Source organism: Diplodia seriata, assembly GCF_021436955.1.
Source record: "Diplodia seriata strain FDS-637 chromosome Unknown scaffold_6, whole genome shotgun sequence".
In the NCBI taxonomy this organism is placed as follows: Eukaryota; Fungi; Ascomycota; class Dothideomycetes; order Botryosphaeriales; family Botryosphaeriaceae; genus Diplodia; species Diplodia seriata.
This window is the reverse complement of record NW_027117313.1, coordinates 2,132,775-2,157,695: the sequence shown is the minus strand read 5'-3', so window position 1 is coordinate 2,157,695 and position 24,921 is coordinate 2,132,775. Positions and strand designations below refer to the sequence as shown.

At 55.2% G+C, this 24,921-nt stretch overlaps 8 protein-coding genes across 8 annotated transcripts; 3 read left to right on the top strand and 5 right to left on the bottom strand.

The window, feature by feature from the left end:
- Positions 1-4,572: 4,572 nt before the first annotated feature.
- On the bottom strand, positions 4,573-5,952 carry SLS55_006531 (uncharacterized protein; the record flags this gene model as incomplete). The annotated part of the gene is made up of 2 exons (XM_066777960.1): positions 4,573-5,582; positions 5,949-5,952. 2 exons carry the CDS (start codon positions 5,950-5,952, stop codon positions 4,573-4,575), a joined length of 1,014 nt encoding a protein of 337 aa, XP_066632055.1.
- A 436-nt stretch (positions 5,953-6,388) lies between these two features.
- On the top strand, positions 6,389-7,483 carry SLS55_006530 (uncharacterized protein; the record flags this gene model as incomplete). The annotated part of the gene is made up of 1 exon (XM_066777959.1): positions 6,389-7,483. The coding sequence occupies one exon, from the start codon at positions 6,389-6,391 to the stop codon at positions 7,481-7,483; it is 1,095 nt and encodes a 364-aa protein (XP_066632054.1).
- Positions 7,484-8,567: 1,084 nt separating this feature from the next.
- Positions 8,568-9,098, bottom strand: SLS55_006529 (uncharacterized protein; the record flags this gene model as incomplete). The annotated part of the gene is made up of 1 exon (XM_066777958.1): positions 8,568-9,098. One exon carries the CDS (start codon positions 9,096-9,098, stop codon positions 8,568-8,570), a length of 531 nt encoding a protein of 176 aa, XP_066632053.1.
- A 2,498-nt stretch (positions 9,099-11,596) lies between these two features.
- Positions 11,597-13,140, bottom strand: SLS55_006528 (uncharacterized protein; the record flags this gene model as incomplete). The annotated part of the gene is made up of 3 exons (XM_066777957.1): positions 11,597-11,768; positions 11,819-12,656; positions 12,912-13,140. The coding sequence occupies 3 exons, from the start codon at positions 13,138-13,140 to the stop codon at positions 11,597-11,599; spliced, it is 1,239 nt and encodes a 412-aa protein (XP_066632052.1).
- A 1,680-nt stretch (positions 13,141-14,820) lies between these two features.
- On the top strand, positions 14,821-16,401 carry SLS55_006527 (uncharacterized protein; the record flags this gene model as incomplete). The annotated part of the gene is made up of 1 exon (XM_066777956.1): positions 14,821-16,401. The coding sequence occupies one exon, from the start codon at positions 14,821-14,823 to the stop codon at positions 16,399-16,401; it is 1,581 nt and encodes a 526-aa protein (XP_066632051.1).
- Positions 16,402-18,640: 2,239 nt separating this feature from the next.
- Positions 18,641-20,005, bottom strand: KTR4 (putative mannosyltransferase ktr4; the record flags this gene model as incomplete). The annotated part of the gene is made up of 4 exons (XM_066777955.1): positions 18,641-18,797; positions 18,856-19,480; positions 19,542-19,805; positions 19,858-20,005. The coding sequence occupies 4 exons, from the start codon at positions 20,003-20,005 to the stop codon at positions 18,641-18,643; spliced, it is 1,194 nt and encodes a 397-aa protein (XP_066632050.1).
- Positions 20,006-20,230: 225 nt separating this feature from the next.
- SLS55_006525 (uncharacterized protein) lies at positions 20,231-23,162 on the top strand (the record flags this gene model as incomplete). Its single annotated transcript, XM_066777954.1, has 3 exons — positions 20,231-20,302; positions 20,352-23,055; positions 23,152-23,162. 3 exons carry the CDS (start codon positions 20,231-20,233, stop codon positions 23,160-23,162), a joined length of 2,787 nt encoding a protein of 928 aa, XP_066632049.1.
- Positions 23,163-23,349: 187 nt separating this feature from the next.
- On the bottom strand, positions 23,350-24,915 carry TRM61 (tRNA (adenine-N(1)-)-methyltransferase catalytic subunit trm61; the record flags this gene model as incomplete). Its single annotated transcript, XM_066777953.1, has 2 exons — positions 23,350-24,547; positions 24,599-24,915. 2 exons carry the CDS (start codon positions 24,913-24,915, stop codon positions 23,350-23,352), a joined length of 1,515 nt encoding a protein of 504 aa, XP_066632048.1.
- Between the last annotated feature and the right edge of the window lie 6 nt (positions 24,916-24,921).

Sequence of the window (24,921 nt, the reverse complement as noted above, 5' to 3'; positions counted from 1 at the left end):
ATACGGCAAATCAGTCGTCAGCCCGCGACAACTTTCCGTCATATTGCGAGTATCAATGGAACGACACAACAGCGCTCTATTTCAACGTCACCCGCGGCGTGCAGTGTAACTGCATGTCCATGTTTCCTGGCGACCCGGACATTGCCGGTGTCGGAGTGAGTGGAACACAGTCATATAAAAGCAAGTGGCCATGGCTCAACTTATCGTAGGTAATGGTATCGTTCGCCACCATGTCCTTAATCACAACTCTCCTCGCGGTTATTCCGGCATATTTCGACACTATGACAGTCCAACGCGCAAGGCTTCGACATCTGATAGGTTCGAAACCATATATACCGGTCCCAGCAGAAAGCATCATGACAGACCAAACCCGCGCTCTTCTCCGCTTCACAAAGTCTTTACTTGGATCCTTGTGCGACACGCAACTGTTCACCAGCATCGCCATAGTCGTTTCAGCTTTCGCCCAGTGGCCTGGCCTGTCCTTCTATCACGGCCAGTTCGTTGTCCAATACTGGTTTTTAGCGCTGAATTCCTTCCTGGCTGCCCGACGAGAGTCTGAGCTGGGTAGGCTGAGAAACAAGGATCGCGAGCCAAAACAGTCAACCAACAGGGACCAAACTCAAACTACGGGCTTCTGGAAGATGAATTTCTGGCGTGAAGAGACGTTTCATTCGTGGTTTCGACGTTTGATGGTGTTCTTCAGTGCCGCACTGTTCGCCGTGTTCTACGGGCTAGTGAACAAAACGTCCTATGACGAATGGGACGTCTTCACTTCAGGATTCTGCTACAACAACAACGACAAGTCCGCCGAGGGAAGCGAGTGGTTTTGGCTTGCCGGTGTGGCTCTGTATGCACTCGCGATGTTGATCACCCTGTGGGCCCCGGCCAATGAAGTCCTCTCAGATTGGTCTGAACGCGCGGAGGGTTTTGTCGACTACTGGCTTCGATCCAGCATCCAACTGTTCTCATCCACTCACAGCAAAGCGTGGCCGTCTCCTCGAGGATCGAGATGTCTGGATTTCGTCTTCATCGGGGCAAGGTACATTGGGTTCTCGGTCCTTAACATAACTCGAATTCTCGGAGCTCTTGTTTCGTGGACCATCATCCAATTTGTATCCATTTGGTCTTTTGGAGACGGTTTGTATGCGCTCGAAGTGGCGTTCTACTTTGGCATGTGGGCATGGGGTGTGTATGACATTGTGGATTTGAAGCAAAGCAACAAGCATCTCCTTGCGACAACTGAAGACAAGTGGAGCTTCGGACAGGTCTTGCCAGTGATGCTTATAGGCATGGTAGGGCTCAACATCATGACGGCGTATAGAGGTACGTACTCCGATCATTGCACTCGACGCGCTCTTGTCTCATACTAAATTGAATTCTGAGCAGAATCGAGGAGGTCTCTGTTACGAGATCAATCCCAATCACCAAGTCGACAACTGGACCTTCTTTGAAGCCTGGGCGAACCGAGTCCTCTTTTTTGTACATAAAGCTCGTACCCTAATCCCCCACTGCTGCCGCCGCTGACGCCGCCGTCGACATCGGGGCAGAGGAGTCTTGGGGGTGTTGATGAGGATGATGACGACGACGATGCGCTGTGGCGGGACGACTGCCGCCGGGGCTGCGCGTGCGCGTGGCCGGGCGAGAAGGCGCCGGGTAAGTGCCGGGTCGGCGCGATGGTGTGGCTGCGGGCGTGCCGGCGCGCGTACGCCGAGGGCGTCGAGATGCTGTACGCGACGAATGCCCGTGTACGTCGGCAGCATGACGCTGCTGCTCAACCTGCCACGGCTTCTCCGGCCGTGCAATTCAAGATTGGATTGTCGGGATTTCGTCTTAAGTGCTTGAAATTCAACGACGCATAACGGAGGCACAATGAACACCAATGGATCGGAACAAGTTTGGACTGGCGCCCAAGGAAAATGAAACGTTTCAAACTGCCATTCTCTTAAGGGGTTGGAGGCCGTATTCAATGTACTCCGAAATCAAGTATAATACCGGCTTTTGGTCGGGCTCTCCACAGGCCAACTGGTCAAACAACAATGTCCAGATCCTTTCACGATATCCGATTCTTCTCCAACTTCATTAACACATGTATGGACTTCTCGTACTTCACCCCACATGACGGCTGTTGTGGCCGCCTCGGCATCCAGTCGAGGCCGGTGGCAGGCTGCACTAATGGCAAGACTGTTGGTCGAGCAGAGCGGGATTCCAGCTTCGTATTTCCAATGGCTTAAGAGAGCGACGGCGAGTAGTATGAGGCCTCCGGTTACCATGGTACCGATGATCCCGACTGGCGAGTACCCGCATCCGGAAATATCGCCGACCTTGGCTTGTGGAAGGTTCCCGTGTTGGTCATATTCTCGGTCGTAGTAGGAAATCCGTGTCAGGAATATGCTCCGTGACGTGAAACAGTGAAGACAGAACGTAGCAGCGGCTAGAGGTATTGCGTAGCTGTACGGAAGCTGAAGCCAGGCTGTTGATTTTTGTTGGCCCTCCGGATGAGAAACACGAAGGGGTGCTCGCCTATGCGAATACTGCGACCATTCAGATCCCACGAGCATGCAGGTCAGAAGATTGTTGTACAGGGTGTAGATGCAGGAAACGACCAGCTGAGGCAGATTGGCAAGAAGAACGGCAGCCACAACACTGTCGGATGGAAAGTTGAAGCGGACAAGGGCTGTACTGACTTGACCAAAGTCAAGGCTCCATGGACTGCTGCTGTCGCCAAACGAGTTTATAGTGGTAATACTTCGTGTCAGAAAGAAGAATGAAATCGTAAACAGGACCACGAAACTGTTGCTGTATCAGTGTACATGAAGTGTAGATTGATGGGTATGCTCACACTGCCACACAGACGAACCAGCGGCATTTACTGGCGCTCTTGGCCCATCTAGACCTCCATCCGAGCCATATTGCTTCTCCTTTGATAGGATATCCGCAAGCGTCCTCGTAGGAAACAAGTCCACAGTGCGCGGTCACAGGATCTGGACGAGCCAGAAAACTCGCCACAGCATCGCCGACAGTGACCATTGGCTGCTCCTTCAAAGCGTAAAGAGTAGCCAGAAAGCATACGAGCTTGATAAAGTTGCAGAAAAGAACCACAGACATTATGATAATGCTGAATTGGAGCTCAGACTGTTCTTTCATGATCTGGCTTAGGCAATAAGCGATTGGCTCACCTGCGATCCTCCATTCTTGCTTCCCTGCTGCCATATCGGTTAAGTTGCAGGTCGATACATTACCTGAGCAGATAAACATCTTTCCCAGGTAGAGCGTGGTCAGGTTGTCTTTATTGCGTCCATCGTGGTAGAATGTGGAACTCATGAGACCGCTTGATCCAGTTGGTATCAATACCTTGCCCCACGGAATCGGGTCAATTGTCACATTTGTGTCATTGGCCTGTGTAGCAAGAAATTTGCCATTACGGGAAAGAAAAGGCCTGTTGTATTGGGAGATGCATTCTTCCACGGTAAGGTTTTTGAAGTTTGACTCGTCCAGGTAAGCCTTGTTGGGAACGATGGCGCTCCATAGACCTTGGAGATCATGGATTGCTGCTGGTTGAGAATCCGGTATATAGTGATAGAAATCAGACTCGAGAAACTTGGGTGGAACGGCAGCAGCAATGTTTCTTGAGCGCTTTCTGTCTTAAAGACAACTGAATTGTACCTGTGACTTCTGTGTCAGCAGAAAGACGTCGGTCTTGGATGAAGTAGAATATACATTAGGTGAAGCGGAGCGCTGCCGACCGCAAGGAAGCCCCAGATAACCTTCTTCCTGTGGGATACTGACCCGAGGTTTCTGAGGCTGAGTGTGCCAATGTCGAGCCACCTCAACCTTCGGTGCCAGTTGTCAATCTCGCTACGGGAGGGGGCTGTAAGGCGCTGCATGCAGTAATTGGAACCAGCTAACAGGACCGTTCCGAGCAGATTGATGAACATGTGTAGCCAAAAGGAAAGTTTGCGGATTGTGGCCGAATCGGACTTCTTGAGGGTGACAAGATCGCCTTTCCTTTCGAAATTCACAATGCTGTATGAGAGGACCGCAATGTTGATGGCAAGAACCACGAGGATGGCCAGCGCTGTGATTGATATGCCTTTGCGCCACCCGACGATTGATGCTGTTTTCTTTTCCTCGGCTTTCCCGGCTTCTGATTCCAATGGTGTTAGAATTTGTCTCGACGTCTCGGTACCTCCGTTGAACCTCCACATCTGTCGAAAACGAGCTGACCAGGAAGTGTTGCAGTTGATATGGTACGTCCGATCAGCCTCATTCTTCCAGAACAAACTTATGGCTGGAACAAGTTCTGGTTTTGGCTTGGAAGGGACGGAAGGCCCGTTCCAAAAGCGAGCCCTCCGCTCCGAATGCCGACCTCCTTCGGTTACGAGGCTCATGTCGTTGTTGTATCCCAGAAAAGATGATTGTTGCTGATCTCGAGAGAGCGGATCCCTGGCTTTAAGCGCTCCAGTTAGGAACTTGTACGCAAGAGTGTGCAACGTTGCATCTGCGTCGTCGCATAATTCCGTGGCACAAGGCGGCATCAGCTGGTATATTCAGCTGCCCAAAATAGCGGGCGAACTAGCTTGAGTCTGTGCCTGCTCTTGCACGCTGGAGATCGTCTTTGAGTGCTGGATCTCTATTTTTGTGCTTTGACCCCGCCTTTCCCAAGGTCGGGTAGACCTTTCTCCAACGTTCGGTAAACCATTTCCCTTCAATCTGGTGATACATCCACAGGGCATAGTTCATATCTTTCTCTCCCTTCATTGTCGCGTCTCGCTTCCATACAACTCCCTGGATCTCATCACGCAGCACCGCCAACCTCCTTTTCACAAAACCTTCCCGTTCCTCTCCCATCACCTGTGCCTGCAGCCCCGTTGGCCACACATACCACGGGTCCGGCACCGCCTTTGCCTGTGTCTTCTCCTGATCCTGTTCTCGGCTCCTCTTTCTTGTTTTCTTCAAAGCGAAAGAGAGCATCCCCAGCGCGTCCCGCTCCTTCCAATCTGGCACGGGCACAGTGATCAAGAACATCATGTAGCCTTCCACGCCCGAGCGCGAGTATGACCGGACCATTCTCGTACGCCAGCTGGTATAGTCCTTTTGCCAGAACCACACAGAGAGATAGTGTTTGATGCATGCCGAAACGTATCGCCGTTGCTGCTCCTGGTCCTGCTGTTGCTGCCAGTAGTCCGCAGTGCTTGCGTCTGCACCATCCGTGCTGCTGCTGCTCCTACCCACTGGTCCCAAGAAGGTGACGTCGAGGCGCACCGGGTGCGCGACGTGCATGGGGGCGATCTCATCGAACAGCTTGTGGGCTAGGTCGACGCGTTCCTCGCGGTTAAGATGGGAGGTGTCGTAGGTGACGTAGACCTGGAAGGATATGGGCGGCACAAGGAATTCAACGCCACGGAAGACAATGACCATGGGGTGGCCTGTGTGAGCGGCGCCGTGCTCGTGCCAGTCGGAGAGGCAGAGTGGGTTGAACTTGAGGAGAGGGAGGCGGAACTTGTCGGGTGTGGCGGGCCGGTGTGCCGGTGTAGGCTCAGTGGGCCCAGTGGGTTCGGTGGGCTCGATGGGCTTGCTGGGCTCTGACATCGTTTTGTTTCCTCTCTTGGAGGTATGTTGCAAATGGATGATGAGAGTAGTAAGGAACGATGTTAGTCGATGGCAGCAGCAGGTGCGATAGATAGTAAGAGGTGCCGATGAGATGAAGGGTTACAAAAAACGACTGGTCACGATCAAACGTTTAGGGAGCTTTAGCATTGATAGAAATTTGAATTGATGCTCGAGGTGGTAGTGTCTGCGGTAGGTAGCTTGGTCGGTGGTCAGTGGTCGGGTGCGAGCGGGCGGAAAGGTGGTCTGTGCGGATTAGTCAGCGCCCAGGCACCCACTGTGGAAGCTGCCGACTTGCCGACCGCGCCTCAACACCACCACTACCACACCATCACCCTCACTCATGTCCTCCGCGGTCAACGACTATTCGTCTGTTCTTTGTCCGACATCGGCCAGTCTGCCAGGTACTCGCCCTCACCGGGAGTAGCCGGCTCGTCAACTGCCCTCGTTCCATCGAGTTGCCTGGACCCTCGCCAGCAGGCTACCTGCCCAGCATCCACCCATCGAACGTCCCCGCGACCTTCGCTGGAAGATCTGGGGCCTGTCAGGGACATTTTTGTCGCCGTGCGCGCCTCTGGGCCTCGATGCGACGTGGCTGCGGTCAGACGAGCGCCGACTGGACCCTCTGTCGTCTGCCTGGAGTCAAGGTTGCTCCATACCATCAAAACCTGGGTGGGCGGGTTTCTGCACCGTCGACGATATCGTGCAGGGAATATACTTGAAGGTGAAGCTCTTTGGTTCGCGTGACTGACCATCCTCTCTAGCCGCCTCTTGCCCCACCATGTCTTCTGCGCCTACCTCCGCCGTCCTCGTTGATTACGTCTCCGCTGCTGTTCAGTGGCGCTGTCCCTATGATGACTCTCTCAAACGTCTCGAACAAGCCTCTTTGCGCATCGTGTTTGATGAATCCGGAATGGCCGCCCACTTCAAACTCCGAATCCCCGCATCCTTCAAGTCTCTACGCAAGACGCACATCTTTCTCTCCTTCGCCCCGGATCGCGTAGCCGAACTACACTACACACAAGCCCCAGACATACCCGAGCCCGTCAAAAAGACTTTCATGTCCATCTCCGACCCTATCGCCAGTCTTCGTGCCGTCTTGTCGCAACCCGCCGGAGTCCTTGTTCCCTCAGAAACATCGCTCACGCCGCGCAACAAGAAGTTTGGCGACGTTCTCGAATCCGTCCAGTCTCTTTCCCATTGCACAGACTTCACCACACTCTTCCCCGTCGCCGGCGACTCTTTCCACGATCGAGCATCGTCGCTATGCTCTAGCATTGGCTCTCTCTCTCCCATCCCTAGCGAACTCGATAACGCCAGTCTCTACAATGGCCGCGGTGCTCTCGTCCTCGAGGACTGCAACTTCGGCCTCGGCCCCTCCGGTGCCCCGCCCCGAGTGGTCGAAAGCCCGCCGTCGTACGATGAGCTTGGCGACTTGCCAGAGCCGTCACGACCCCCCGCCGCAAAGAAGCTAAAAGCCAAAGAGGAACCATGGGCCGTGGCACTACGAGAGCTTCGACGGGAATTGCGTAGTGACATCCTACGAGAGCTGCGTAGTGATATGGATGCGCGGCTAAAGAAGTTGGACGAGAGTGTACAGGCGCAGCTGCGCGACGTTAGCGAGCGACTGGAGAAGCGCGTGGACAACCAGGTTGAGGATGTGCGGCAAGAGATGCAACAGCAGGTGGATGAGTTAGAGAAGCGGATTGAGGAGGTAAGAGACGAGATTGATGATATCGTGGACTTGAGACTGGACGACCAGATCGATAGCGCGAAATCCGATCTGAGGGATTTTGTGAGGGAAGAGGTGAAGGATGCAGGGGAAGATGTGAAAAGGGAGTTGGAGGGTGTGAGATTGGCCATTTCTTATGATTGATACTGCTCACTCTAGCATCTCACAGAGGCGTGAGGGGACGAAGACGATGCAGGGTTCCCAGATGATGTCACAAACCAATTCTTGTGAGCTCTTTCGATTGTTACTTCATATATTTCCGATTGACTACATAGCACATGCATACAATGGCTAGAACGAAACATTCAGCACGTTAATCCTGTCTGTTACTCTCGACTTCAACGTCTTCTTAATTACCCATTGCCCTCGCGACTGGTATTTGTGACTAACTACACGACATGTCGCACCGGCTTTGTTCTCCCGATGTGTACAGTGCACAGCGTGAATAGGATCAGTCTTGGCAACAGTGGGCTGAATCCTTTAGGTCTTGGCCTAAGACGGGAAAGCTGAGCCACCTGGCAACGACACTTTTCCCTTGAGCTGATTGGCATGCTAACGGGGTGTTGTGTTCGCAGTCTACCGCGACGTTGCACGGCGTCCTTTGTGAACGGAACCTTACCGGAGCCTGACACGGTCTGCGAACCGGACATTCCTCCGTTCTCGGACTTGACGTGGAAGGATGTTTTGATGTGAGACGTCAACTGTAGAGGTTGGTTGTTTCGTTCTTGAAGAGTTTCCTGATAAGCCCGATTACGTTTTTCTTCTTAACGCATATGGTTCCTAGATCTATGTAATGCCTTCTCGTACCGTCAGTTTTTGCATTGTCCTTGCCAGACACTATTGTTTCATGTGTATAGGCAACACCAACAGCGATTCTCTATTGTTGTTATCTCTTCAGCACCACCTTTGTTATCTCGCCTCCCTCACCCTGTTATCATTCATCTGCCGTAGAATCCTCATTATTTATATGAGCAGTAGTATGCACTTCATATTCGCATTGTTCATTGGTTCTTCACTGCATTAGCTAAATAGAAGATCTGAGCAGTCATAGAAAGTGAATGTGTGAAGGGGTTTCGCATCAAAGAAAAAGAAACACTTGTCGTTTGGGAATCCAGTGAATCAGGCCATATTCTTCTGTGTCGCCTCTCAACTAACCAGATAGAAATCGATCAGCAGTAGCCAGCATCTCGCTCCGGTTCTTCACCATACCGTACATCTCGACTGTTCGTTAGAAATTCAGCCCCCATGACTCGGCCTTCGCCTTCTTCCCGAAGACATCATGCTCCATCTCCGCCACCTTCTCGAACCCTTCCCGCTGGTAGATTCTCCTCGCCGCCGCCGTCTCGCCGGGCATCCACAGCAGAACCCGCCGATACCCCGCCTCCTCCCGCGCGAACTGGACCGCCTGCCGGACCAGCCTGGTGCCCACTCGCCTGCCGCGCTCCTCGGGCTCCACAAGGAGCAGACGCACCATGGCCGACTTCTGCGCCAGGTCCTCCCGGTCGTTGAACAGCATGACGCAGCCGACGAACTTCACTGCGTCGTTCTGATGCCGTTCGGCGATCCAAAGGCGACCGTGCGACGGGTCGTAAGTGTTGATGAAGTCGACACAAGTGCTGTCGACCAGGCTCTCCATGACTTTCGGGTCCCAGCCGTGTTCGTCGGCGTACAGTGCGCCGTGGCGGGAGATGATGTGGGGAATGTCTTCGGGTCGGTAGGTGCGGAGGCTGATGCCGCTGTCTTCTTGAAAGGATGCCATGCTTGCGGTGGGATTGTCGTGTAAACGTGCTTTGTCTCGAATCATGCAAGAAGAATGGCGAGTTGCGCGACCATATAACTGCCGCGCCAAGCAAGGGTAAGGGATATGCGGGCCAAGCACGCTTATTTCCAACTGCCGGTACTTAAGGATGGGGCAGCACGCCTAGCGATTGTGGCTTGCGATCCCATGATAATCATGTCCGATTTTGCGGGGTGCAATCCGACGTCCTACCTGGATTCGGCTTGTAGCAGGCCCTCGGACCCGGGCCGATGTGCAGAAAATAGGAAAGCCCTGCCCCAAACGAGCGCCGCGTGGGGCCCATCCATCATTTGCTTTTCGCCGAAGCCCCGGAGATGGCTCCTGAATAATTAATGGTCCCGTCTTTCACCGCCGACAGCGACGACGTTGCTCTTAGATCTGCCAGCGGCCCGAAAGTATCGCAGAGCTGGAGACAACTGCGACTCCCATCAAGGACCCACATCCTAATGAATCGGACGCCGCCCCCTTTTACCGAAAAAGATGGCTCTTGTTCGTACCCAGACGTGGGGCAATGCGGCGTGGAAGAGAACTGTTGTCGATCGAAATTAGTGGATCAAGATCCCGCCCGCCTCATCCAGATCCCTGTGCCATATCGGCACAGCAAGTCAGTGGTAGCTGACGCTAGTATCTCCAACCTCAATGGACCGTCCGTAACTCACAAGGAACCAAACACCAAGCCTTTGAAACAGCACTTTCAAGTAAAGCTCAAAATATTTCAGTGACATTGCACCAACATATCGAAAAGAATCAAAACTAGGGGAAAGACTAGACGGAAGAAGGAAACCGCGGTAGCCACAAGGATAGTTTTCATCCGGGCAGTTCGACAGGACATCTCTGATCTTCCAGTTCTGCCACCTGCTTCTCAGTCCCCCCAATCTCCACCAGACCAGCCGAAGGCGACAAAGGAGAGGCTGGTGCCAGTACTGGAAAGGACAACACGGCTTCGTGACGTGGCGCTTTCCGTCGTCGTCGTCGTCGCCACCACGAGAAGACGACGAACAACGCCGCAACCGTCACTACGCCCAAGGCAACGCCTAAGCCATAGCTCACCTTAAGGCCCGTCCTTCGATCGCTGCTTGCTGCCGGCTCTGTCGAGGTGGGTGTTGCTGCAGTATTTCCTGCACTGTCCGTCCTTGCGGAGGGGGCGGTACTTGAGGAAGTGGAGCGTGAAGAGGACGATGAGGTTGAAGAGGACGACGAAGTAGAGGAGGAGGACCTGGTTGAGGCGGGCGGCGGCGACGCGATGGTGGTCTCGGCGGTGTCGTCACCGTGGATGGTAAAGATGTCGGAGCCGAAGGCGGCGCAGCCCGAGAATAAGCAGCAAAAGACCTTCTCGTCGCTGCCCTGTGGGTTCGTCGGGTCGGTTTGATCATTGAGGATGACATGACCAAGGTTGTGATCTACGTCAGTGAACCACGTCAACAATGTTTCTTCTGATGTCGGATGTCGGTTTCGCGTTGCGAAGCAATACTTGAAAAAAAAAAAAAAAAGGTGGTGGAAATGTGTGCGTATATACCTAAACACCACCGCGGACAAAGACTCGATTCCCAAGTCTCGTCGGTGCAGCTGCCTCGGACGTATTCAGAGCTCGGCAATTGGCATAGGCGGTTAGCCAAACAAGTGTCGCCGACACCGCAGCAGGCGCTTTCATTCTGGTTAGGGAAACATGGGTAGTCTCCGTCAGCCCAAGACCCGTCCGGATTGTAGCAGGTCTCATTCAAGTCAACCGCGAAGGCCTGCGTTGCCGTCCGTAGCGCGAGAAGCAGGAGCGGCAGATGCGTCATTGCAACTTGAATCCTGCTTCGCCGCCGCACTGCAGAAGATGAGGTCGGGGAGGGGAAAATGCACAACAAACATAGCAGAGCGCGAGACTGTTATAAGAGGCATAACACATCGTGTTACACGCACTGTTTGTTACTGCGGTGCAGCCGGTCCCACTGAAGCAAGTAATTGAGCAGATCCTCGGAGTGAAAAGAAAGCACTTCGCGCCAACCGTAGAGCTTGAATACCCCGCGGCAATATAGAAAGAGATGAGCGTGAACAGCTGGTAGGAGGACAAGGAAGCACAATGCGGATAAAGACATGGCGCTCAACATCTGGGAACAACACAGAGGCAGGGTCAGTAGCACAAGCTTACATAGCATGTGTAACACAAATGATTAGTCTGCGCGTATCAGCAATACCTTATTGGCCTACGCGAATCAACGCCACACAGTCGCTACCCGCCAGGCTGAAATATCGTCACGAGACAGGGGACGTATCTTAAGTCAAAGACGTAGGCGAGTTTACGAGAGTGACAGGTCTGGTATGGAGAAGTTGAAGGGCCAAGTGATGAGATTCGAAGTATTCGTCGGGCGGCATTGTATAGGATTGATTATGAATTGGACCTTAGTCTTCGCTGCGACATCAATGCCAATGTTGATCATGCTTTAGTCATGCATCTGTCGGTTTTACTTAGCTCATTTCTCAACTTCCGCAAATCCCTTTTCTTCAAGATCCTTCGCATCAGCATTCGAGCCCGGCGTGCTAGACTCAGCCAGGATCTCCTTCCCTTCATCCAGCATCCTATACGCAGAAGGGTTCTTCTTCGGCTCGCTGGGCCCGCTTGAGGTGAAGTGGTAGCCTCTCAACCTGCAAAATGTTAGAAAAGCGCTCGATAGCCATAAGAATATGGTCCTTACCTCGGACCCTGACCCGTCTTCTCAGGCAACTGATCCACATACACGCGCTCGAATGCAGCTCTATCCTCCTCAAACGTGCCATTCTCGATACTCTTCCGAATGCCGGCAAAAAAGAGGTCCATAACGTGGTGGTTGTGCACCTGGATAAGCACCCACCCCAGCATCTCCTTGGCGACCAACAAGTGCTGAAGGTAGGCGCGGTGATGCCTCGTACACGCATAACACTCGCAGCCGGGCGTCAGGGGCGACAGATCCGCCGCGTGGTGCGGCATCCAAAAATCAATACCCAACGCCCGGCGATCCTCTCCAGCAGCGGGCGGCGCCGATTTCACAGGGAAGTCAAAGTCCAGCACGATGCCCGCGTCCGTCGCCTGGCTGACGAAGGGCACGGTGAAGAGGTCCATACCGAGCGATACGGCATGCAGCAGCTTCTGCGGCGATGCAGGGTTGTCGAGGGCCAAGCGTGGGAGGGCGGCGAGCGGTTCGGGGATGTCGGCGAGGGAGGCGACGTCGTAGAGGGCGAGACCGGAGAGGTGCGGGCGCAACTGCTCTTCGTCGTCGACCAGCGCGTCCAGGTACCACGACTGCAGTTCTTTGCTGATCGGCAGGATGGGCGCGAAGACGTTGTAGACGCTGTTGCCCTTCTTGGTCTTGTCGAGCCCGCTTTTGCCCGCCACGATGTCCTTCGTCCACGCGGTGGTGCGGTCGCCCATCCTGTCCATGCGCTTCACGCTGGGCTTGACGTGGCCGTGCATGATATCACCGAGGCCGATGATGATGTCGGGTCGCAGCTTCTGGGCGGCAGAGGCATAGTAGTCGGAGGACAACGCATGGAAGCCTACGGCGGTGTGTATGGAGATGGTGCTGTTGGTGTTGGCCGCGGATGCTGTTACGGGTATTATGCGTCGCGGGCCGAGGATGAGCAGGGCATCTTGCTGGAGGGAGGCGAAGCGGCGGAATGGGGAATCGTCAGGCTGGCACGGTATGCTGAGGACGGGAGGCGTCTGCTTGGGCGCTCTCTCTATGACTTCTGGGCTCCGGCGCGAGCAGTCGCGTCAGCCATTGGTGGCACAGTTGGGCCTGGAAAGCTCACAGTCTTCAAGGGCGATGTAGAAGGAGTTGAGATCGGTATGCTTCTTCAGCACGTCTGGGGCAAGGTGGGGAACGACGCCTCGAGAAGTGAGGGCGATATAGTGGGGTGTGTTGAGTGTCGTGCGACCTGGTACGGAAAGCCTGCCTAGTCGGGGAGCAAGCGCGGCAGCAGGCTTGAGGATTTCGAAGTTTAACATTTCGTCAGGCAGCTGGTGCAGTCTATCTGCCATGTTGAGGTTCTTGTCGGGCTCGAGCGCGGAGTTGTGCGCGAGCTGGTGCCTGTCATGAGCCGGGGAACTTTCGTGGAGCGCGAGTCAGCACGTCGATCGATAGTCCCGAGCATGACTCGACTGGCCTTTCCCCAGGAGATGATCGACTAGTGCTCCAGCATTTTGGAAGATGGATAAACTCTGAATCGGAGATAGTGAGCTTGTATCGATTCAAAAGGCTTGGACTCTGCTTACATTTCCTATCCCTCCAAGTTCTTACAAACGTTTTCACTGAGCCTCTGCTTTGTTTATTCTCAACCCAATGGAATTAAGCATCGTGGTACTTTAGCACACTAAAAAAGTGTTGATCTTACGTCTTGGTTCTTCACGCAATAGGGTCTGGAAAAAATGGCTGTATTTGGTATAGCTTCTTAAATTATCACCACATCGTTCCGTCCTGCCTCGACCGGGCCCCTCGGTTCAAGAGCTCGCTCACAGGAAACGAGAGTGTAGCAGTGTCCGGCTGATGATCTCATCGACGTATGTCGATCAGAAAATGCTGGACAGCAAACAGCAGGTGTTTCGTTTTGGGGACGGCATGATCTGATAAAAGGAGTGTGCAAAGACAAAAGAGTAAGGATCAGCCACCCTGTTTCAGACGTCTATTGCCTGTCATGCCAATGCCGCCCTTCCGCTTTTGCACACCCGGAGTCAGTTCTCCTCTGCTTGGCACTCGTATGTAATTTTGAGCGCTTCAGCAGCCGTCAAACGTGAGAAATATTGCTATTTTCGCTTCGAGAGTTGGGGTAGAAAAGGTGAAGTTTGGATTGCCTACTTTGCTCAGCTGCATCGCTTGCTAAGCGAAACAGCAGCGTGCACATCTTGCCGGTTTGGGCAGCTAAGGAGCCTAAAAGCTATAGCACACGGCAGTCGCAAACGCTTGTGGATAACTATAGAAACAACCAAGCCGGTACCCCGAAAGGCGTCGCAATCTCCCGACTTCGGTGCCGATGGAGGGGGGATGGAGAGGCTCGGGAGGCGATCCCGGCTAGCAGTGCCCACGACACTCCTCCACGGATTGCCGGCACCACGGCGCGGAATAGGCCAACGCGGCGAGCTGTCGTGCCTCGCTGCAGCCAACCACAGGCTCGGCTGATATTGAGCAGGCAACCTAAAAAGACTCGCTCTCAAGACGACGCAAGCATCCGGGATCGGCCTGGCCCCCGTGCTGGAGATCAGCCCCCAGACACCCCTTGAAACGCAGCCTGCTCGGCACTTTTTCCACGAAGCGGCTGTCCCTCCGACCTCCAAACATCTGTCGGCGGCCGCTTGTCCCCAAGTAGATGACACCCCCCAGGCCGCGGCCCTCGTCGATGCCGCTCTGGCGCTACCGTCTCCGCCCGAGATGATCAGGAACCGGCGGCTGCTGAGGCCCGGCGGCTGCACCCTGCGGACGTCCCTCTCATCGCCCTCGGCGCGGCAGCGATCCTGAGTCGCACCTTTCTGCCGCGACCCGTTTCTCTGATGGCGCGTCCTGTCCGGATCAAGGCTTGGCTGTGTTTGATGTTTCCCCATGGCCAGCCCGGAGTACATAGGAGACGGCCAGCCCGCGTTTCTTGTTTCTCTTGGCCAGCTTCTTCTCTGCCTCTGTCTTTCCCTCTTTAGTCCTTCTTTTTATTTGGCAGCAGAGCCGCGCTCATCATGCCTTCGTTCAAGTCTACTCTCGTTTCTGCTCTTGCTCTCGTGCCCGCACTGGTTGCGGCCGAGCTGTCCGGCTCCGTCGGCCCCCTCACTTCGGCCTCGGACAAGGGCGCCACCAAGACCTGCGATGTCACCGACTATGGTGCCGTGGCCGACAAGACCACCGACCTGGGTGTCGCTCTTGCCTCTGCCCACGCCGACTGCAAGGCTGGCGGTCTGATTGTCATCCCCGAGGGCGACTATGCCATCTCGACCTGGGTCAAGCTGGCGGGTGGTTCGGCATGGGCAATGCAGATTGATGGCACCATCTATCGCACCGGTACCGACGGCGGCAACATGATCTTCATCGAGCACACCAGCGACGTCGAGGTCTTCTCCAGCACCGGCAAGGGCGCCTTCCAGGGCAACGGCTACGAGTTCCACGCCGATGACTCCATCTCCGGCCCCCGTATCCTGCGCTTCTACGACACCACCGACTTCTCTGTCCACGATCTCGCCCTGGTTGACTCGCCCTCGTTCCACTTCTCCATCGACACGTGCAAGAACGGCGAGATCTACAACCTCGCCATCCGCGGCGGTGACCACGGCGGCCTGGACGGCATTGACGTGTGGAGTGACAACATGTGGATCCACGATGTCATGGTCACCAACAAGGACGAGTGCGTGACTGTCAAGTCGCCCGCCCACAACGTCCTGGTCGAGAACATCTACTGCAACTGGTCGGGTGGTTGTGCCTTCGGATCGCTTGCTGAGGACACCGACATCTCCGACATCACCTACCGCAATGTCTACACCGTCAACTCCAACCAGATGATGATGATCAAGTCGTACGGCGGCAGCGGTTCCGTCTCCAACGTCGTCTTCGACAACTTCATCGGCTACGGCAACGCCTACTCGCTCGACATTGACCAGTACTGGGCGTCCATGAGCGAGGCTTCGGGCGACGGCGTGGCCCTCAACAACATCACCTTCAGCAACTGGAAGGGCACTTGCGCCGACGGTGCCCAGCGCGGCCCCATCAAGATCGAGTGCGCTGACGGCGCCCCCTGCACCGACATCTCCGTCACCGACTTCTCCATGTGGACCGAGTCTGGCGACAGCATCTTCTACAGCTGCCGCTCCGCTTACGGCGACGGTGCCTGCCTCGAGTCCTCCGGTGACGCTGCCTACGACACCGTCACCACCACCATCGACGCCGCCCCCTCCGGCTACACCGCCGCCACCATGCCCGACGACATTGAGGACTCGCTTGGCTTCACCAACTCCATCGAGATCCCCTCTCTGCCCGCCTCCTACTTCCCCGACGTCGCCCCCATCTCGCCGCTCGGTGCCGCCACCGCCGCCGCTGTTGCCGTGAACGCCAAGGCTAGCAGCTCCTCTGTCGCTGCCGCTACTCCTGCTGCCACCACCCCCGCTACCCCCGCTGCCTCCACTCTCGTTACCTCGACCAAGGCTGCTGCCCCCGCCACCTCGGCTGCCGCTGCTGCCGCTACCCCTGCCGCTTCGGCTCCCGCTAACAACGGCGGTGGCTGGGGTAACTGGGGTGGTTTCGGCAACTGGGGTGGCCGGGGCAAGAATTAAATGTGTCTTACGATGGAATGTACTCCAAAGACATGTTTCGAAGAGATGAGAAGGGATATGAGCGAGTGTAGCACTGGGTCCCAAAGCGGACGATGAAAACAACAAAAAGGCTCGGAAAAAGAGAGCCGTTCCGGAAAAGGACGTTTCTTGTAACATATTGTTTCTTCCTACATATTTTTCCCGCTGTTATCGTTCCGCTTAGCGAACGAGGCAACTGTGTATAGTTTACCAATATTTACCAATCCGGCAAGAAGACAAAAAACAACTGTTCAACACTGCGTACACTTTGCAATCGTGAGCCTGGAAACCAGTCACTGCCTCATTGCCCCACAACACTTGAGCTGAAACCGCCATAAACACCCATGAACGCACGTTTCTATCCTCCCTTGCCTAGCACCTGCGTCCATGTCTCAAGCCATCCCGTCCCTTCGCGCCAATTTCGGACTCGGATTCCCGGAACTGAGAAACATCCGGCCAACCAAGGACCCCGTCCGTCACCACTCCCCCTTCTTCGGCTCCACTATTCGTGAGGCCTCCTGTCCCCGCCAAACAGTGCATCAGGCATGAATAACAACAGTGCGTCCATGGGGCGGGCGGGCCACATTGAAACAACGAGAGAAGACATCGTGATCGATGCATGGAAAGAGGGGCGCGCCGGACAGGGTTTACCCGAAGGGGCTGTCTCAAAACATTGGCACTTAGAAGGCAGACCAGCGTCACTCCACTGTAAAAAAGGGGAAAGAAAAATGATGACGGGCGCCGAATCTTGCGAATTATCATGCAGACTGCTCATTTTCGGGTTGTCAGTGGTGCAAGGCCCCTGGTGGGGTTGAGATAAGAGGGCAAGTCTCCACCGAACGGCCCTCCTACGAGTTTCGTCTTTTGATGCATGGATAGCTCTTCAGGCTGCCAACAAAAAGTCGATAATTTCAGTTGTAAAGCTACTTGTAGTCCAGCAGACCAAAGAGGTCAACAACGGCTCTAAAGGAGGGTTCTTTTCGTTTCCGTCTGGGCTCTTGGGACATGGCGGCTTGCAATATGATTGAGCTCACACACATCTGTCTCACCGCGATATTGTACGCCCAACTTACCTTGGCAGTTGAGATCACATTCGGATGCACAACCATAGACTCAATTACACTGGCGGCCAGAGATCTATTTCAACTGCCTACATTGGAGAGCTTGAGACTAACGCCTATGTCTGGACATTTGCTTCGACTCCTCACATAGCTGGGCTCGAATACTCTACAACCAAATATGGGGACGTATGGCAGAAGTTTTCCAACGGCGTAGCTTACGAGAGCATGTTGTAAATCATCAACACTTTTCCTCTACTTGCTGAACATCGGATTGCAAGGGAGGACAAGTTTCTGCCCATTCCAAGCATGGCGTTGAGAAACACTGCTGGAATGTTCATGGCCTTTCCTTCCGCACTACTAAGATTAGTGATTTTCCTGACAATACGCGGGGTTAGTATTTCTGGACTCATCCAGGCTGAAAAGGTACCTACGAGGAAGCACCGCCTCAACGTTGAGCAGGTCACTGCTCTATTCTCCGGAACTTCCAGTAAAGCTTCGATCGTCCTTTTGTAGAACGCTCCGTGCAAGAGAACGTAGTATATGCAGAAGTCACATCTTACTGATTTTTTTTCTTTTCATGGAGCGGAGTGTGTAATTTAAGAAGAAGAAAAAAATGGGGATAGAATCTTTCTTGTGGCATGCGAAGTGTTTCCGCGGTCAAGTGCCTGGACTCCTATGTTGAACCATGTATCAGTACGTCTTGATTTGCTGATAAGGGATAGTTGTTATCCTGGCTCCATTTATGACTGGGGCTCTTGCCTGATATTCCCTAGTTGCTTTTCACTAGCTAGATATATCTTTCAATATACAGCGCTATGGAACTTTACATTGCGATGGTTGTATGAGTAATGCTTTGCGGCTGTTCGCCATGTCTCAGCGATGAATCTTGTTCGAGGAATGAAAATCAAATTGCCGCCATTGCTCGCTTACGATCATCCCTCTGGAACGCGTTGAGGGTATATGTATGTACAATATTACAACAGCTATCAATAGCTGCTCAAGATACGATCCGTGATATAGGATAGTGTAAAGTAAAGTGCGTCGCATCCGTAGTTCATCATGTTCCAGTGATTTCCCATCCATCCCACTTTATTCCTCCTTTCCCGCCAACGCCGTCAGCCCGCTCTATTCGATAATACCAAGAAAGATCCAGTTGCACTTCAATCCATGCCAACGAACTTGAACCAGTTCGGCCGGCAATCTTCCTTGTTGAGCCAGGCTTCGCCATCGGTGAACTTGCCACCGGTGCATCCCTTACATTTGGGCGACGTTGGGCAATTGAAGAAAGGGATGTGTTGGTAACCGATGTCGCGGAACCTGAGAAAGTGACGTCAGAATGTTTTGCTTGAAATGGGCCACCTCGAAAACAACGTACCAATGGATCTTGCTCTTGTCCTCAAACATGCCCAGTGCGATGGAATGTACCGGGGCATCGCCCCAACGCTCATAGAAGAAGCCCCCGGAGCGATCCAGGTGCTGGAAGTACTCTTCGTACGGGCGGCTGCGCCAAAAGTCCATGTCGCCGACCTCGAAGTTGCTCCAGAAATGACAAGTGCTGTAACCGTTGGCGAGGAGGTTGTGCTGCTCGCGACGCTTGCTGTCCGTGAGCCAGTCCATAGCGTTGTTCGAGTTCAAGAACTCGGCGTGGTTGTCGGATGCCAAGAACTTGAGAGTCTCGGGCCAGAGGGTGGTCACGCTCTGTGGGCTGTCGTAAAGGTTGATGGTAAATCCATACGTCTTGTTGTGGTCCTGCATCCAGGCGAATACGTCATAGTCGATGTCGCAGAAGAAGTGTACGTTCGGCTCGACACGCCAGTACCAGCGAGTGTTCTGGAGAGCGGGGTGCTTGTAGAACATGCCGCTGTTCCAGCGGCACATCTGATGGTAGGAGATCTTTTCGGCGTATTGGACCTTTTGCTCCTTCAGCAGCTCGACGGACTCATGGAACAGGTCCATGTTGATCCACGATGGCACGTCCCAGTGTTCCTTGGGGACAAGCTCTGCGACGTCTCGTCAGCATCCCAAGGCCAAATGACCAGCCAACCCCTGTTGTAGACCTACCATAGTGGACTTTAGCCTTGGTTGCAGCGCTCGTCTTGCGCTTGAATTCATCGGTGAAGGGCTCGTCATTGAAGAAGGTCCAGGGATAGTTGAATTTGTGGTTCCATGTCCGCTCCAAGTCCCTCATGGACATCAGCATCTGGTCCAGCTCCTGGTTGCGCACCAGGGCCATGATGGTGGCGTTGACGCGGTCGGAGTTCGGGTTATCGGGGGCATAGTTGTTGCCTTCGACTCGTCGCAGCGGCTCGGCGGGTTCTCCAGAAGCTACAATGCGGTCAGCAGCGGTCGACGGCGGCAAGTGCGGAGGCGAGCTTACGATCAGTCTGCGGATCCTTAACCCAATCATCAATCTTGTTGGAGGGCCCTGACAGCGACGTCGGACCCTGGAATATCTGGAAAAGGACGAAGATGAAGAGAACGAGAGTGACAGCTGCCAGGGCACGCATGCCCCGTGGAAGCGCCATGGTTGAACGGTGATGGTGATGGGGAATAGGGCCTAGCGGAGAGAGGGATTGCCAGTTCTCCTGCGGCGAGCGCGTCCTACGTATGCGCCCTGCCTTCCTCGCAGGGTTGCAATCGCCCGCGGTTCTGCCGGCGCTGTTGTTCCCGCGCCGACGCGTCTCCCCCGGCCGTGCGCCTCAGGTACCCAACGACAACCCGATCGCAACAAGATGTGATCCCGCCCAGCCATGGCGCATTCTGCAAGCCTGAACAGCGCCGCCACCGAGCTTATCTACAAAGTCGTGGGACCTGCCGCTTCGGTGCGTTGTGCCGTCAGCCCGTTCTGCCGCGCTGCTGACTTGGTTGCAGGACAACCCACGCAAATTCAGACGTACCAGAGATGCCGTCCTGAGGGGTCTTCGCTCCCAACAGTGGGCGCGTGTTAATCAGTTCGACGTGCAGTCCAGCTATGAGGGCCTCATGGAGAAGTTTATTGTCCTGGACCGCGAGGACCTGGCCGAAACCCTAGCAGACCGGCTTAGGGAGCTGCTCCAACTGCAGACCAAATGGACCCCGGATATCCTGGCCCTGTTCCTGAGCCTGTCAGACCGCCCCGTTGAGAATCCCAGGCTGGAGGATCTTGAGAGGATAAAACCGGCAGAGCATGCGCCTGAGCTCACCTGGGCTGATATCATTGCTGATGATCCGCTGGACGAGGAGGGCATTTGGGACGACATTGATTATGCCGCCGAATCTTCCGAGGATGAGCCTGCGCCACGGCAGAGAAAGCGTGCGCCAACTAAGGATACCACTCCGGCCTCGTCCGTGGTTGACGAAGACGAGTTTACTGCCGCTGCCGAAGCATGCATCGTCTCCCCTGACCCATCTGTCCTGCAAGGCATCGAAGAAGCTCAATTTTGGAGGCAAGCACACAAGCGCGACTCCATGCTGCCCAAGCCGGAAACACACATAACCGAGCTTCAAGCGGTGCGTGAGACCTTGTTCATGCTACGTGGGGTGCCGGCTTCTCTGTTTACGTTGAACAAAGACCTGAGGAGGGTGGAGCTCTCCAAAAACTATGCTCTAAGCCACACAGCGATACCTACGTGGCAACACCAGTTGCAAGAGCTCGCAGGCATAGGCACCACACTTCTGCAGCTGCGTTTCTGGGTGAACTTTGGGCAAGCGATTGCTCTCCTCCAAACATTTCGGGCAGCCGTAGTGGAAGAGCTTCGATCCTTTGATACGTTTATTGCGCAGCTGCAAGACTGTTGCCTTGGGTCTAGTCCGGTAATTGTCAGCCTCATCGCCGTGATGACCGAGGTCCGGCTACGAGCAAGCCCTCTTCTGCGTATCAGAAGGCTTATCACAGAAGCCTCACAAAGCGCCCAACGGAGCCCTTTCCTTTTGTTAGAAGGCCTGTATGATGAAATCAACATGGTTCAGATGGCTGGAGATGCTGATTTATTCTCTGTCCTTTCGCGAATCTTCTTCCAGTGCTTGCAGACTTATCTCAAGCCGATCCGGCGCTGGATGGAGGAAGGCGAGCTTGGCATAAATGACCAAATCTTTTTCGTCGGTACGGTGGATAAAAGCAGTGAAGCAGCATCGTTGTGGCACGATCAGTTCGTTCTTCGACGTGATCAGTCGGACAAATTGCATGCCCCCAGCTTTTTGCATCCGGCAGCAAAGAAAATCTTCAACTCCGGAAAGAGTGTGGTCTTCTTGAAAGAGCTCGGCCATCATCTTGCCGATTCGTCTGCTGTTGTAGAGCCACGGTTAGACCTGGAAGCTGTATGTGGTGCACGCACTTTCGACTCTTCATCGATCCCTCTGGCCCCCTTCTCAGAACTATTCGGGTTCGCCTTCGAGGACTGGATTCGCAGCAAGTATACTTTCGCATCCTCTATCTTACGACAGAGGCTATTTTCCGGCTACGGTCTTTGGGAATCCCTAGATGCACTAGACTTCATCTACCTATCGAAGGACGGCTCCCTCATGCAGGCCTTCGCCGACACCGTCTTCGAAAAGCTCGACCGCGGACGCCGTGGCTGGAACGACCGCTACGTCATGAGTGAGATCGCACGCAGCATCTACGGAACAGTCCCCAGCGTCCTGGCCGACAAGCTAGCGATCCGCACCGCGCCCATCAAAGAGAAAAGCCGCACCAGCCCGCGCAGCGTCAAGGCCCTCGGCGCCATCGCCGTCGACTACTTCCTGCCCTGGCACATCGTCAACGTCGTCCAGCGCAACTCCACCGCCACCTACCAACGCGTCTTCGTGCTGCTCCTGCAAGTCTACCGCGCTCGCTACGTCCTCCGGAACTCCGCCCTCTGGCGCAGCACCGCCGCCCTCTGGCGCAGCACCGCCGCCCTCCACCGGACAACCGCCTCTTCTTCCGCCGCCTCCTCCTCCTCCCGCACCAGGCACCTCCAATACCACCTCCGCCACCGCCTCCTCTGGTTCGCCGACACCTTCCACTCCTACCTCGCCGAAACTGCCATCGCCTCCGCCGCCGCGGACCTCCGCCACCGCCTCGCCGCCGCCGCCGACATCGACGAAATGGCCGCCGTGCACGCCGACCACGTCGCGCGGCTCGAAGCCCGCTGCCTGCTGGCCAAGCAGCTGGCGCCCATTCACGCCGCCCTCGTCGAGCTGTTGGACCTGTGCGTGGCGTTTGCCGACCTCACGAGCGAAGAGGAGGAACGAGGTGCGGGCGAGGGCGGGGCGGCGGCGGCGGCGGACTGGGGCCGGTCGACGATGGGAGGAGGGGGTTCGGCTGATGGAAGTACCAGGAGGAAGAGCGGCGGCAGGAAGAGGCCGGAGAACAAGGGGAGGAGGGTCAGTGGGTTGCAGGTCGCGCTGGCGGAGGTGTCGGACGAGTCGTCTGAGGACGATGAAATGGAAGGTGGTGGTGCGGCGTTGGATGTAGAGGGCCCGGGGAAGAAGGGAAAGAGATCTGGGGGAAGGGAGAGAGGGTCGATGCAGGAGAAGCTGGGCCGAATGAAGGAGGCCTTTGAAAAGCATTTTGGATTCGTCATTGCCGGGTTGAGGGGCGTGAGCAGGGCGGGTGGTGAGAGGTGTTGGGAGATGTTGGCGGAAAGGCTGGAGTGGGAAGCTGCCCAGGGAAAAGTTGGCGGCGGCAGAGGGTGATGCACGATGTACGCAGGCGTCGCGTAAAAGACGATAGTTATGAATATACCCGCGAATGGAAGCAACTGTCATATTATGTCTTCTGAATGCAAAGCCGAGTCGATAGAAGGGGCAATGGCTCATGGAAGCTTTTTCCATGAATCCCCGCAAGCAGCCGCATCCATCTAATGTCTAGCATGTTGCCATGCAATATGAAGGTAGCTTTCAACACTTTTCACTCCTCAGCATCCTTCTCTCCCTTCTGCTTCTTATGAGCAGCATCCCTTTCATCCTTCTCAGCCGCGGGACCTCCATTTGCCCACTTCTTCCTCGCCTTTGCTTCATCCTCCTGTGTCCATTCCCGCGGCAGTATCGCGAAGCAGAGGTAGCTCGTGTGCGTCTTGATTTCCGGCTCCGTGCGGTGCACCAACCTGCCCTCCTTGAAGACCTTCCGTCTCTTTTCCTCTTCCCTGATACGCTGCAACCGCTGCTCCTTGCTCTCCTTGCCCCATCCCTTTCCGAGATCCGAGTCCGGGCCTTGCTCGCTGCTCTCTGCCGCGACGCTGCCGTGCATGGTCTCATGAAAGTTCTTGATGCGGCCTTCGACTTCGCGGAGGCGACCAAGCGCCTCATCGACGGTGGCGGGCGTGGCGTTGACGCCGCGGAGACCCTCCTCGTGCAGGCCAACGCGGTCGCGACGCACTTCTATGCGGCGATGCAGGACCTCGACCATCTCGATGTCCGTCCAACCCTGCCGCCTCATCTCAGACGTGGTGCGCTGGACCTGCTCAATGCAAGGGGAGAAGGTGCAGATGCGGACGGCTTTCTTGGGATTGAGCGGCGAGCGGAAATCTTCGGGTGCCTCGGACGTGGGTTCCAGGGCATCTGAGCTGTTGCTCGCGGAGGCTGTTGCCGCGGCACGGCTGCGCGCGAGGTGCTTGAGAGCCATCCACGGTGCAGGAAGGTCCAAAAATATGGCATCCGCCTGCGGGAGGGTACCATCTTCAGGGGTGCTAAAGCCATTGTTGTAGACATCGGCATGCGTGACGGTAACCAGCTGATCCATACCATGCTCCTTCAGCTCCTCCTTCAGTTTCTCGGCGCGCGGCTCGTGGTACTCGAAGCTGTAGACATGGCCGTACTTCTTGCGCTTCTTTTTTCCATTCTCTGCGCCGTTTGCTTGCGCCGTTTCTTCGGCCTCCGCAAGAGGGTAGCCATTGAACGTCGCGCGGACAGAAGCATGCGTGAAAGAGCCGCTACCAGCTCCCGCTTCAATCAAGGTATCTCCTGGCCTGACCCGTAACCTCTGGAGGACGTAGCTGTAGTCGGGGGTGTAGACGACCTGCGTCCGGTGCGGCAACGAGGTTGTCCATGTCTCGGGCGTAGGAGGAATTAGATGTGTGAATCCACTGGATGCGAAGCCGACTTCTATCCTGATCGGAGGTCAGATAGGCGTTTCCGGCAGAAAAATGAAGTAGACTTACGCAGTACTGTCGCCGTCGTCGCCTTGAGCATTCTCATCGCGCTTCCGCTTCTTGTTGCTCTTCTTTCCGCGGCGTCCGGTATCCACATTGGCAGCGCGCACTTGCATGCCCCATGGCACGTTCACCAGAGTGCTGTGGGGGAAAGAGCCGAAGCGGGTGTTGACGACACAGCCTTCAGCATATAAGGATTCGGCGTCGGGGGAGGCGTTGATCACGACGGGGGTGAGGTGCTCGCGGCTGAGGTGGACCAGAGCCAGCTGGCCATCGCGGGTCTTGGCGCCGGGGTCGAGGAAGGGCGAAGGGCGAAAGGAAGGCATGGTGGG